This window comes from Talpa europaea (assembly GCF_964194135.1).
Source record: "Talpa europaea genome assembly, chromosome: 12".
Lineage (NCBI taxonomy): Eukaryota > Metazoa > Chordata > Mammalia > Eulipotyphla > Talpidae > Talpa > Talpa europaea.
This window is the reverse complement of record NC_140079.1, coordinates 92102901-92115749: the sequence shown is the minus strand read 5'-3', so window position 1 is coordinate 92115749 and position 12849 is coordinate 92102901. Positions and strand designations below refer to the sequence as shown.

At 48.2% G+C, this 12849-nt stretch overlaps 1 protein-coding gene across 1 annotated transcript in view; it reads left to right on the top strand.

Annotated features, from left to right (window-relative positions):
• VPS35L (VPS35 endosomal protein sorting factor like) overlaps positions 1 to 12849 on the top strand; it is a gene marked incomplete at both ends in the record, with an annotated part of 95763 nt that overhangs the window by 69175 nt on the left and 13739 nt on the right. Inside the window, one exon of the mRNA XM_084250228.1 lies at positions 8874 to 9013. Within this exon, the coding sequence (XP_084106354.1) occupies positions 8874 to 9013 (140 nt within the window). The remainder of the gene's footprint in view (positions 1 to 8873; positions 9014 to 12849) is intronic.

Sequence of the window (12849 nt, the reverse complement as noted above, 5' to 3'; positions counted from 1 at the left end):
CCCTTGCGCTGCCAGGGAGGCCCCCCTGAAATTGCATTTTATGCAGTGGTTTCCATTATATTGATATTATCTACCCAAACCTTAAACATGTGCAGAGATGGAGCGTGTTGAAGGGAGGTAAAGGTGTTGGCAAAACCCGAGACAGTGGGTGATCCTGGCAGCCAGAGTCCTGCTGTGTACGTCACATTCAGGGGCAGGATGTCCTTCAGCCGGTGTGACATTCTGTCTTACCAGACCGGTGCTTTTCTTGAGTTCCCTGGGCTAGGACAGCTGTCTCTCTCAGCATCCAGGAGGGTGTATGACGGAGGAAGATCTGCCTGGGAGTGGAGTGAATTACTTTTGAGGTCTTGGTGAGCCCCAGGAGTTTATGATCACAATGGGTAAAGATTTCCATTAGCACTGACCTAATGCATTATTTAAAAGTCAAAACGTCATCTCTGAAGGTGGTCTGGGTTATCACTTCTGGACTGTCTCTTTGGGTTCATGTGCTGAATCATATTCCTCCTGGACAATGCCAAGGACACAAAAGGATACAGTTACTTTCAGAGGCTGTAGTTAAATCTGAGTGTATTTTATCATGCCTGGAGGGTGTTTGAGGAGACTGTCCAGTATCCTGTACTTTATTTGAAATCTTAATGATTTTTCTTATAAAAAGATTGCAGGCTCATTTGAGAAAAATCCCAACTATAGAACTTAAAAAAAGTAAGATGCTCCAAAATAAAAGTCACCAGTAATTTGTTCTGTCTCCTCTCCCCTAAAAAATACCCCTCTTCACAATTTGGATATTTTTCTTCCTTCTGTATATCCATTAAAAAATATTCTCCTGTGCTCTGCCTCTCACTGCCCTCCTGCCTTCCCCGTCTGTCTATATGTATTTCTCCATATACACACAGTCCCCTACTCGCTTTAGAAATGAGATGGTGCCTTCCACAGTGTATGTTAATTTTCTATTATCAGTAAATCGTGGCATTTCCTCCCCCTCCCACCAGCCCCCCAACCCCCCATGTCAATCCACGAAGATCACCCTTTTCATACCGGCCATGCAGGGTTCTATTTCTCTTTTTTCTTTGAAAGTGTGATCAGTTATTTCCCCAGCCTCCTCCCTTTATTTTCATCCTAAACCCCAATTGGAGAATATTTGGATACTTTCCAGTTATTTTGCTCTTGCAGACAATGAGCAACCTGCATCTTACTTCTGAGCTTTTGAAGCTTTCCCACCAATGTCTGAGTAACTGCCATCTTGGTCTCTGATCCCGGAGTTCTGTTGCTCAGAGCAGAGTCTGGAGTACAAAATGGGCAGTTTGGGCTCCCCAGATGGCTGTGCCTGAGGGGGGCCACGAGCCCTGAGTGTCTGCAGCACCTGGGAGGCCTCAGCATCAGGGCAGACCCTCTCAAGGCCTTGAGAAGAATCCCTGCCAGCGGAGCTGTCTAGAGACCTTGACCCCTGCAGCGAGATCCGCTTGGTGGGGTGACTAATCAGAGCAGAACCGGCTTGGCTATGGGGTAGAGGACAACCAGGCCCCAGAGGTCATCCCCACTCTCTGCTCAGACCTTGCTTTAGGCAGAGGTGGCTGCCTTAGAGCCGCAGGAGAGCTGAGACCCAGCAGTGGCTGCCCCTCCCGGCCACCCCTCCCCCCACTCTGGTAAGGCGAGGAGGGCACTCCTCACATTCCTGAGACTGCCCGCTTGCTGTCTCTCTTTGTCTCCTGCATCTTTCTGAACACTCTACAGCAAGCTTGTGTTGCCTTTGTATGCAAAAGAAGAATGATTTTTAGAAATTTAAATTCAAATTCCAAGCACTAACCCTGTGGTAAGCGAAAGATCCTGTTTCCTTACCTTCAGTGTAGTCGTTTGCATTCTCTTGCCTCACTTGTTTAATGTATTTACACGCTATTTTGGCAAAGAGGATCGTGCTGTGCACGGCTGTATAACATTTTGTGCTTAGTATGTCGTGGACCTCTTCCTCCATCAACATTAGCTGCGCCATGCCCACCGTGTGGCAGTGCCGTGGTTTCTTTAACTAGTTCCTTTGAGTTGGGTTGTTTCCCCTTTTCTGCAATTGAGCTGAGTTGATGGAAAGCTACCTTCCCGCAGTGAGGCTGATTGGCCTGATTATTCATAGAAGCCCTGTGGCGTGGATGATCCAAACCGGACTCCAGTCTTCAGCAGAGCCCTTGTTTTCAGTTTCTGTTCCCATCTCATGCCTTCCCAAGGCCCACAAATGATGTCTGCATGGGGGCCATTCCGTAGTTTGAGCGGCTTTGTGTTTTTGTTTGTCCTCACAGGGGTCTCTGGACATCATGCTTCTTGGGTGTTCTGCAACCTTTGAAATTGCCCAGCCTAGGAAACAGGAGAGGCTGGGTTCCCAGATGGGAGATTGTTGAAGGTTCTGTGATAATTATCTAACAGGCATCTCTGGCCTTTACTCGTAGCTGTAAAACAAGGAGGCTTCCTCCTTGGCTGAATGTCACTGTTACTGGCAACTTCTGTTTGCCTCTGACTGACCGCCCCCAGAGTAAGCCCTTTCAAAGCATGCCAGTCGCTGTTGGAAGGACAGATTCTGCAGGTAGCTGAGAGATCTAGAACAATATTTTTTCAAAGCAGTTTCATTGTAAATTTCATTAGCGAAGGTTGTTTAAAGAATGAATGAGCCAAATGGTTGCGATGGGAAATTTCATGTGTACTTCACCACCAGAAAATTTTTTTTGTAAGAAAAAAGCAAATGGATCAAATTCCACTTTGTTTCTGTAAGCAATGAAGAAGCCCTTTATGTGGAGTAATTGACCAACGTCTAAGACAAAGGTCGGAGAGTTGTGAAATGGCCTCCATTATGTTAACCCAGCTAAACAAAAGAAAAAGTAAAGGGAAAATCCTACTTACCCTGCGGGGGAGCTGCCTCAGGTGTCAGATGATGCCATCTGCTGCCCACTCTCCCCACACCCCACCCCCAGGGCCTGGATGAGGGACAAAGCGTTCACAGAAGTGAGAGTGTTACCTTTTGAGTTTTGAATCTTTTTTTTTTTTTAAAGAAGCATATATTTTTATTTATTTATTTGTTTGTTTGTTTGTTTGTTTGTTTGTTTGTTTATACATGCACTGGGTACAGTCAGAAGCGCGGGAGGGTGAGAGAATTAACCAGAGCCAGAGCGGGGAGCAGAGCAGGCAGAAGGACCGAAGTACACTGCTGAGGGGAGCAGCGGGCGGCAGGAGAGGTCTGCGCGCCATGTGGGACCCTCCTCTGGTGGCCGGGGAGCAGCCGGGGATCGAACCGGCGCCGCAGAGGTCGTGGGCAGCTTCGCAACCCAGCGCTCAACCACTGCGCCACCGGGGAGGCCCTGAGTTTTGAATCTTGTATCTCTTTTTTAATTCCTACCACCACCCCTTATAAGCCTCCTCCCTCCCCTGCTAATCTCAGAAACTCACTTCCTTTATTAGTGTCCTCCAGCTTCTCCAGCTTTTTGTTAAATTGTCTGCTGTGTCAACACCCAGTGTTTGTCTTTGTCTTTCTGACTTGCTTTCCTGCACATCATTCCCTCCAGCGCCTTCCATTTGCCTGTAAATGGCAGCATTTCATCTGAATGAATCATGCAACTCTTATCTACTCTGAGATAATATTTTTAAAAGTCACATACCCCAGTTTCTGGGGTCGTCCACTCTCATACATTTCTTGGGGTCTGGAAATCCGTATGTCATTTTGCAGTACTTTCTGGAGCTAAGATTCATGTACCATAAGGTCTGGCCTTTTGAAGTTTGCAGCGCAGTGGTTTTCAGAATATTCACAGAGTTGTGCATTTCCCCCTAACACAGTTACCACTGCTAACTCCATTCTGACACCCCAGAAGAAAAGCCTGTACCCGGTAAGCAGTCACTCCCCTGCCCCTGCCCCAAGCCCCTGGCCGCCACCAGTCAGCTTTCTATGGACTTGCCTCTTCTGGGTATTTGTTGTTTATTGGAACCTGACAATATAAAGAACTGCCAGACTGTGGTACAGAGTGGCTGTATCTTCAGCATTGTTTTGGGGTCCGTGAATCTGCTTTCACCAGGGATCCTGATGATTCTTATGATTGTGCATGTTTGGAAAATGTCCACTGGAGCAGCGCCTTTAGTCCCTCTAATTGTGAATGCAGGGACGGTGGTGTGTCCTTCCAGTGTCTGGCAGTGAAGAATCTGGGGGTTACTGCACGCGGGAGGCAGCAGAATGCTGCTTGGCCAGGCAGGCACCCCAAGAAGAAGGCTCTCAAGCAGAAGGAAGTGGGATCAACCCGGCCTGAGTGTACTTTTGTTTTTGCTTTTAGTTTGGAACCAGCCATGGAAGCTGGTTGTCCTGTGTGACCTCAGTGACTCAGATGCAGGAAGGCATAGCATAGAGAAGCCAGGATGGGTGCACTTGACTCGAACTGTGTGGGTTTGAGCTTTCAAACAGATTCTTCTGTCTGTGGGTTTCACGTTCACAGATCCAACAATCTCAGATGTGGAAGCTTCCCACACGGAGCGCCGACTAGCCGGGACATGAGCATCTGAGGATTTGGGTGTCCTTAAGTGTCCTTGAACTAACCCCCTGTGGATGCCAAGGGATGGCTGTAGTTAAATCTGGGGGAGAGTCAGAAGTTGTAGATGGATTTTTGACCTCCCAACCCCCACACTGTTCAAGCATCAATTTGTACATTTTCCTTTCTCCCGGGGAAGAAGGATAATAATCTTATGAATTGGAATCTCATCTCTCTCTTTCTGTATGTCCTTAACAAAAAACAAAAACTAACCCCTTTTATTTTGAACTGTCTTCCATGGCTTTTAAAATAGCCACAAAATAAAGTGTTATGCAGGGCCAACATGAGCATTCTGAAGAAACCATGTTTTTCTGGTTCTATGTACAGTAGGATTTGAGTTCTAATCACTAAGACGAAACTGAGATCCCTCCTAGACAAGAGTTTATATATGTATGTACATGTGTGTATATATGCATATATGCATGTGTATACATACGGGGCAAGTCTGAGGATAAAGACAAAATTCTGCTTTGCAGCACAACCTGCCCCTCCCCTTCCATCACTTTATTTTAGTTCCCCCTGAAGAAGGGGAGCGGAGTGGGGGCTCATGAGGAGCAGAGTGCCTAGAGCAAAGCTGCTCTCTAAGGAGGCGTAATAATAGGCACTTTCTCTGTTGGCGCTTGGTAACAGACACATAAATAGAATAAATAAATGGTCTTCCCAAGTTGTTCCAAGCAGAGTTTTCATTTCCGTGGAGAAAGGCTCTCCCCCTTATAGAGGGGGTGTCTTCATCAGAAAGCGATCCAGAGATGGGGAGAGCGGGCTTTTCCCACCCAAGGGAGACCTTAGACCTGGGGGTGCCTGTGGTGGCTACACACACGTGACATGACTGTACCATTTCACCATTTTTAAGTGTACAGGTCGGGGCCTTCAGTGCATTCAGTGCCCTGCAACCATCACCACTCCATTCCAGAACTTTCCATCATTCCAAACACCCCTTCCCCCCACTTTCCATCTCTGTGGACGAGACTATTCTCAGTGCCTCCCATAGAGGCATCACCTGATATATCCTTTTCTGTGACCTGTTACACTTGTTTCTGTGTTTTCAAGGTCCATCCATGTTGTAACGTCAGCATTCCATTTCTTTTTAAAAAAAATTTCATTCCATTTCAAGGCTGAATCATATTCTGTTGTACAGATAGGCCACCTTTTGCTTATCCAGTCATCTGTTGCTGGACAGAAGTGTTGCTTGCCTCCTGACTGTTGTGACTACTGTTGCAGTGAGCATTCATGCACCAGTATCTCTTGGAGTCTCTGCTCTTTGGGGGTCTGCATGGGCATCCTGTGCTTTGTGAAAATTCACGTTACATCACTTAACTTTTACAAGACCTACATTAGCTCCTGTTTTCACTCACCAGAAAATCCAGAGAGGATTGTTGCTTTTATGACAAAAGGTGAAGAGCGGAAATAGTGTTCAGCATTTGTTTTGCAGGAGCCGATCCCGAAGCAGCAATGGGCATGGCCCCAGGAGCACCTGCACACTGTTTTGTAGCAGATCTCTAGAGCAGGTCCGGCTTGCAAAACTGGAACATCTGTACCCCTGCAAAGCCCCTGGTGGCTCCTCTCCTGTTGCCAGAGTCTGACTGGCTTATGTAACTCATCAGTGGAAGCAGCCAGTAACTGTCTTTTTGTGACTGGCTTATTTCATTCAGTGTGATGACCTCAGCCTCATCCATGTTGTAGCATGTGTCCACAGGCTGAGAAGAGTCTGTTGTGTATCATTTTCTTTTTTTTTTTTTGGCATGTTTTATTTATTTGTTTGTTTGTTTGTTTGTTTTTGTTTATACATGCACTGGGTACAGTCAGAAGCGCAGGAGGGTGAGAGAATTCACCAGAGCCAGAGCGGGGAGCAGAGCAGGCAGAAGGACCGAAGTACACTGCTGAGGGGAGCAGCGGGCGGCAGGAGAGGTCTGCGCATGTCCTCCGGTGGCCGGGGAGCAGCTGGGGATCGAACTGGCGCCACAGAGGCTGCGGGCAGCTTCGCAACCCAGTGCTCAACCGCTGTGCCACCGGGGAGGCCCATGTTGTGTATCATCTTCATGTTCGTGTGCCCGTGGACACTGGGTTGTTTTCACCTCTTGGGTATGATATGTAACGCTGCAGTGAACATGAGTGTGAAGATATCTCTTTAAGACCCTGCTTTCAAATCTTTTGGATGTATACCTCCAAGTTGGACTGCTGGATCAGATGGAAATTCTCTTTTTTGTTTTTTTAAGGCACTTCCATAAGGTTTTCATAATGGCTGCACCATTTTGCATTCTTCCCAGCAGTGCACATGGCTCTAGTATCTCCCCATCTTTGTTAGCTTGTTCTTTAGTGGGTTCCCCCCCCCCCCTTGTGTCCATCCTAATGAGTTTGAGATGATAATCTCATTGTGGTTCTGCATTGCATTTCTCTGATGGTTAGTGATGTAGAACATCTTTTCACTTGCTTGTTGACCATTTGTGTATTTTCTTTGGAGAAATGTCTATTCAGATCCTTTGCCCATTTTTTAAATCAGGTTATTTGGTTTTATTGATGTTGTAAAAGTTCTTTGAAACCCCTTAGATAGATGGTTTGCAGACTTGTATGTCTTTTAAAACACAAATGCGAATTTGTTGTTCGGTGAGGGGTGATGGCCTTGAAATTCTACTCAGCTCAGTCTTTTGCCAGCCCTGGACCATGTGACCTGGCCCACTTAACTGGAAATTGTTGCACCTCCCTCCTAGGACTGCTTGAGGACAGAGAGTGCAAACTCCCTCAAGAGAGGCCTGGACGTTCTCTGGGCTCTGTGAATAGTGTCGTTACCAGGATGGCAGGCCCTGCAGGTGCTCGCACTGGGGAATTTGTGTACCAGAACCCATGCCTTCTCCTAGAGCCCCCGTAACTTTCTGCCCAAGATCAAGACCTGCTGCCTCACGTCCCCTCAGAGCAGAGCACAGAACAGGCTCTTAGCGAGCAGACGGGGGTCACACTGGTGTCCTCACCACACTCAGGGTGTCCACTCCTCCTCCCACTCTTTCCCCCTTGGGCTCCCACAATGCCCTCTAAGCACCCTGTTCACAGTTGGTGCTTAATAACTTTACATATGGGAATGTGGTGAGGTGTGTGTGCAGGGTTTGAGAGACAGCCTGGGAAGGAAGCTTCCAGAACAGAGGTGACTTCATGCAGAGAGCCCTGAGGAGTACCTTTCCATTCAGTGGGTTTCTCCCTTTCAAAAAGGAAGAGGAGGCAAAAAAACAAAACCAAAGACCCACTTCCAGCTTCCCACACACTCTTCTCATTAGCGCAGGCGTTTGTTCCCTGGGCATTCGCCCCTGTTGCTCTGGATGGGGTTCCGGTGTTAGCCAGGGGGCTGCCCCCAGAGCCGTGTCTCTCTGCCTCACTGGAAGGCGTTTCAGAGTGGAAGTGTATTTGGACCATGCAAACGTTTGATCTTGTCGAGGAGTTTAAAATTTCATTGGAGGGGTCAGTGTTTGTCTGTTTTGACCTTGAGGCTTTTTCTCATGGTTAATATTTTGGCAGTTCTAGAAAGAACGCTCCCTCACCCCCCTCCAATCCTGCCTTCTCCCTCCTCCCCTGCCCTTTCTCCCTGGCTCAGTCCTCATACCCACCCCCATCTCCTTTTTCCATCCTTCATTGTCTCCCCACCTCTTCCCTTCTTTTCTCTCAACCCTTTGAAGTCTTCTTGTTTTGCAGAAAACCTTATAAAGGAAAAATACCTTTCTATCCCAAATAATCCTTTGAAATTTTTACCCAGTCAGAAATCTGTGAAGTAAGTGTGTGTATGTGTGTGTGTGCACGTGCGTGTGTGCAGTCGGCCCTCAGACAGGCGCGTGGTTATCTGTTTAACAGATGCGGCGAGCTCCGGGTAGCCTGAGGCAGACCAGGTGTGAGTCCGGTTCGCATGTGTAGTCGTGGGGCGCTTCCTCCTCCCTGTACACCTTGTTTCGCATCTGTCGGCTGCCCTGGCAGCCCTTCCTCCCTGGTGAGCAGGAGGACCCCACGAGCCACTCCGAGTGGAGCCCTCAGCTCAGGCCACCGTGGTTCCTAGGCTGCTGTGGAAAGTTGCCACCTGTTTTTTTTATTTAACTATCTAAAGTCAATTTGATGAAAGTCCTTTCAGCTGAATTGTTCAAAGAAAGAAGGAAGGGAAGAGGGAGGGAGACCTGAGAGGCAACAGCAGCACCTCTCAACCAGATGTCCCGCCCAGTCCCTTACGGTTTTCAGAAACCGCATCAGGGCTGAATTTCGAGTGGCTCTTAGGACTGGCCGCCACGCAGTGTGCAGAAGCAGACCCTGAACTTTTCAGAGTTCTTACAGCTGGATTTCTTTTCTGTCTTACAGCGGATGCTTTTTTCAAAGCCGCTATCAGCCTCGTTCCAGAAGTTCCGAAGACCATTAACATTGATGGAAAGATGCGGCCGTCGGAGTCATTCCTTCTGGAATTCCTGTGCAATTTCTTTTCTACTTTATTGATAGTTCCGGTACGTTTCCCACATTGGCTGTCGGAGATGTCTTTGATGAGCTGCGTTGTGGACGGTTCTAGCAGGCCTTCCTGGCTGTATCTGCGTGCCGGCCAGGGGCTTGAATTGCCCGGTGTAGTTTCCAGCGTTCTCTGGCTCTCCGCATGGTCTGGGAGTGACCTCAATGGCCAAGGGCACAGGCCTCAGGACCAGGATGTCTAGAGAGGAGCCTCAGGGCTCCCCCCCCCCACCTTTTCCAGCTCTGTAGTCTCGGCAATTATGAGACATTGTTGGCTGTGGTCTCTTCTATAAAATGAGATAATAGCAGTATCTCCAGCTCTGGTTGTTGTGAAGGTTGAGAGAATGGGCCTATGTGGCTAGGATAATGCCTTGTTACCTACTAAGCACTAAAAAAGATGGTGGCAATGTTCTTTTTTTTTTTTTTAAAGATTTATTTATTTATTTATACAAGCACTGGGTACAGTCAGAAGCGCGGGAGGGTGAGAGAATTCACCAGAGCCAGAGCGGGGAGCAGAGCAGGCAGAAGGACCGAAGTACACTGCTGAGGGGAGCAGCGGGCAGCAGGAGAGGTCTGAGCGCCATGTGGGACCCTCCCCGGCAGCCGGGGATCGAACCGGTGTTGTAGAGACTGCAGGCAGCTTCGCAGCCCAGCCCTCAACCGCTGCGCCACCAGGGGAGGCCCGGCAATGTTCTTCTGATGGCAAGTACGATAGGATAGCAGAGCTCCAATACGATAGCTCCAATACGATAGCAGAGCTCGAGAGGGACCTAAGAGAGGAGCTTTCAGGCCTGGTAGGGAAGGACTCCAGGCCATTCCCAGGATCCAGCACGGGACCCTCACCCTTGCAGGGGTCCTTCACCTGGGATCCACCTGCTCCCTGGGTGTCTGGCAGAGCGACCATGAGTTTTGGTGAGAAAATACGTAACATCTGTTATTTTAACAAGTATCAGTGAAATTGGCCTTTTGCTCCATTATGAATTATAGGCAATGAGCCACTGCTGTGGCAGCAGTAGCTGGGACTTTGTCCTGAAAGAAGTCTCTGGTATGTTCACATCGCATTTCAGGTGTGAAGATTGTTACTTGCTTCTTTCCTCAAAAAAGTGCACTAGTTATTAAATTCATGTGCACACATTCACCAGGAAGTAATAGATTCCAACAGCACAGATGCATTGAAAGAATATTTTAATGGTTTTATTTTAGTATAGCTGGTTTGCTTTGTAGTGTTATGTATTTAATTTTTTCATTAAGGATCCCATAGGCCTCACCAGGCTGTGACAGGGTCCAGGCCCCAAGTGGGTGGGTTCCTGGTAGAATCAGAGGTGCTTGGGAATCAGGGAGACTTGTTAAAATACAGTTTCAGGGGTGGGGGGGAGGTCTTCTCCCAGAGAGCCTCTCTTGGGAGGTTGGGAGGTTGGGATTGGTCCCGAATCTGCATTTTTGGAAGCCCTGTCAGCGACTCTGCAGGGGGTGTTCCTCAGAGCACACTGTGAAAAAGACCCTCTGAACCTCATCCATGAAAGTGACTCCGCGCCAGTAGGTGCAGGGTCCCTTTTCGGGGTGATGAATAAGTCCTGTAAGGGATCGTGGTGGTGGTCACTGAACTCTGAATATGTGAACAAGCAGTGAATTGTGCCTTTTAAATGGTGCTTTGTTGGGTTTGTGAATTTTGTCTCAACAAAGCTGAAAAAACAAAAAGTGACTCAGCGCCCAGCACCTCGGGGCAGATTCCAAATCCTCCGAGAAAGAGCTGGAGGCTGGGCTGGCGCCTGCCTGCAACACTTTCCCACCTCCCCTTCAGCAGCTCATACTCAGTTTCTCTTTTTCGGTAGGTCTAGTTATTTGTCAAGTGAAGGAACAAAAGGAAGAAAAGCAGGGTTTCTGGTTGTTGCAATGTGTTTTCCTTCTGCATTTGGGGTTGTCTTCATGTGAGAAATTCCTGGACCCCCATGAAGAGCCTGCATGTGGGGTGCATTCAGTCCTGACCCAGTGGCACCTCAGCCTGTAGCCTTGGGGTTTTTTGTCACTCCTCAGAGCCTCAGCAGTCACCTTTCTAAAAGGTCCTCAACCTGCCCACCTCTCCGGCCTGGAAGTTTGATGGAGTGTACACGAGAAAGGGCTCTGTGACTAGAGGCTCTGTCTGTGGGGTTACAAACTGGCATCCCGGGGTAGACTCCACCCCCGTGGACGTGCTTGTTGGCCACATAATAATGGAAAACACATTTAAAAATTAGTAGCTAAATACCTGGATTTTTGGTTCCTCTTGAAAAGTCAGGCCACGTGGGGCCACATTATTTTCTTTAATCATTATTTTTATTGAGGTAACAATGGTTGACAGTATTGCATATATTTGGGGGGTGTAGGTTCACACCTTTTTGATGCATGTTGCAACACCACATCCACCATGGGAGTGCCCATAACCCCTCTAGTCCACGGGGCCCCCAGCTGCCTTCCTCCCGCCTGCCCTCTCTAGTAGTCTGCATTCTGCAGTCAGATTTCTGGGGTTTGTTTTGGTTTAGTTTTCCTGCTCCCCTGTTTTGTTTCTCTATACCCTACGTCTGAGGGAACTCCTTTTTCTCTTCCAACTGCGCTCAGCACACAGTGTCTTCATCCATTCACTTATCAATGGGCATTTAGGTTGTTTCCACATCTTGGCTACTGTGAATAGCACTGCAGGGAACGTGGGGTGCTCCTGTTTCTTTGAGGTCCTTGCTTTCAATTATTTTGGATAAGCTCCCAGAAGGGGGGGTGTCAGATTACAGAATAGTTCTATTTTCAATTTTCTTTAGGAATTGCCGTACTGTTTCCATAGCAGCTGCACCATTTTGCGCTCTACCAACAAGGTGGGAGGCTCTTAAAGATGGGTTTGGAAAGCTTTGATACGTTTTATTCCTTTAGGAAAAAATTTGTGCCATTTTAGACCAAATAAAGTACCTGGCTCATTTACCCACACTTACAAGCGCAGAAGTGAGCACGGTCCCCATAGCCGCTCTCTTGAGAGCACTGCAGCCGGCTCTGCTTCACTGTTAGTGGGGTTCAGCCTCTTGGTGGCTGCATGGGGCCAGCAAGTCACAAGATAATTGAACACATTTCTTTTAATGACATTCAGTAGGACAAGTAGAAGTTAGTGTCACAGTTTCAGAGGCCTGATTTTGCTGCAGTTGGAATGCGTAGGAAATGGAGCTGTCACCACCAGTTTTCTGGCACTAATCACCTGGGGCACAGCGGGGAGATGTCTGCTCTTCGTGGAAAGATCCAGCCACAGGCATAACACGATGTCTGGATGCTGAGCTTCATCCACTCCGCCTAGTGCCGCTAGTATCTGTTGTTCTGGGACTTGAGTGAATGAGAGAAGCGGGTCCTTCTGTTACAGGGCAGGGAGAGGTGCACCCCAGACCCTGCAAACCTGCCTATTCTAAATGGGTTCTGCCATCCGCTGCATCAACACAAAACATATGAGACTTTAATGGGAAGGAACTTTAATACAACTAGGAAACAATACAGGAAAGGCAAAGAATCTAGTTTCTAAATCAAGCACCCAAAGTGACCCGTCCCCTCGTGGGTAAGAGTCCACCCAAGCAGGATTGGCCCAGAGCAAGGCCCCAAAGCCTGCCACAATTCTAGAGCATCTTCCAGTGGGGACCCACAGAAAAGCATCAGAAACAACCAGACAAGTCTGGAGGGAAAGGAACAAAATCAGTATCAAGACAAAAACCGCCATTGTCACCTCCCCACGGGTCTCACCCACATCTGTGTCACCCAGTCCACGACCAAGAGGCAAGCGCAGTTTCTTCACCTGTCTCTCGGCAAAATGTGCCTCCTCCAGGTCTCCTTCTGG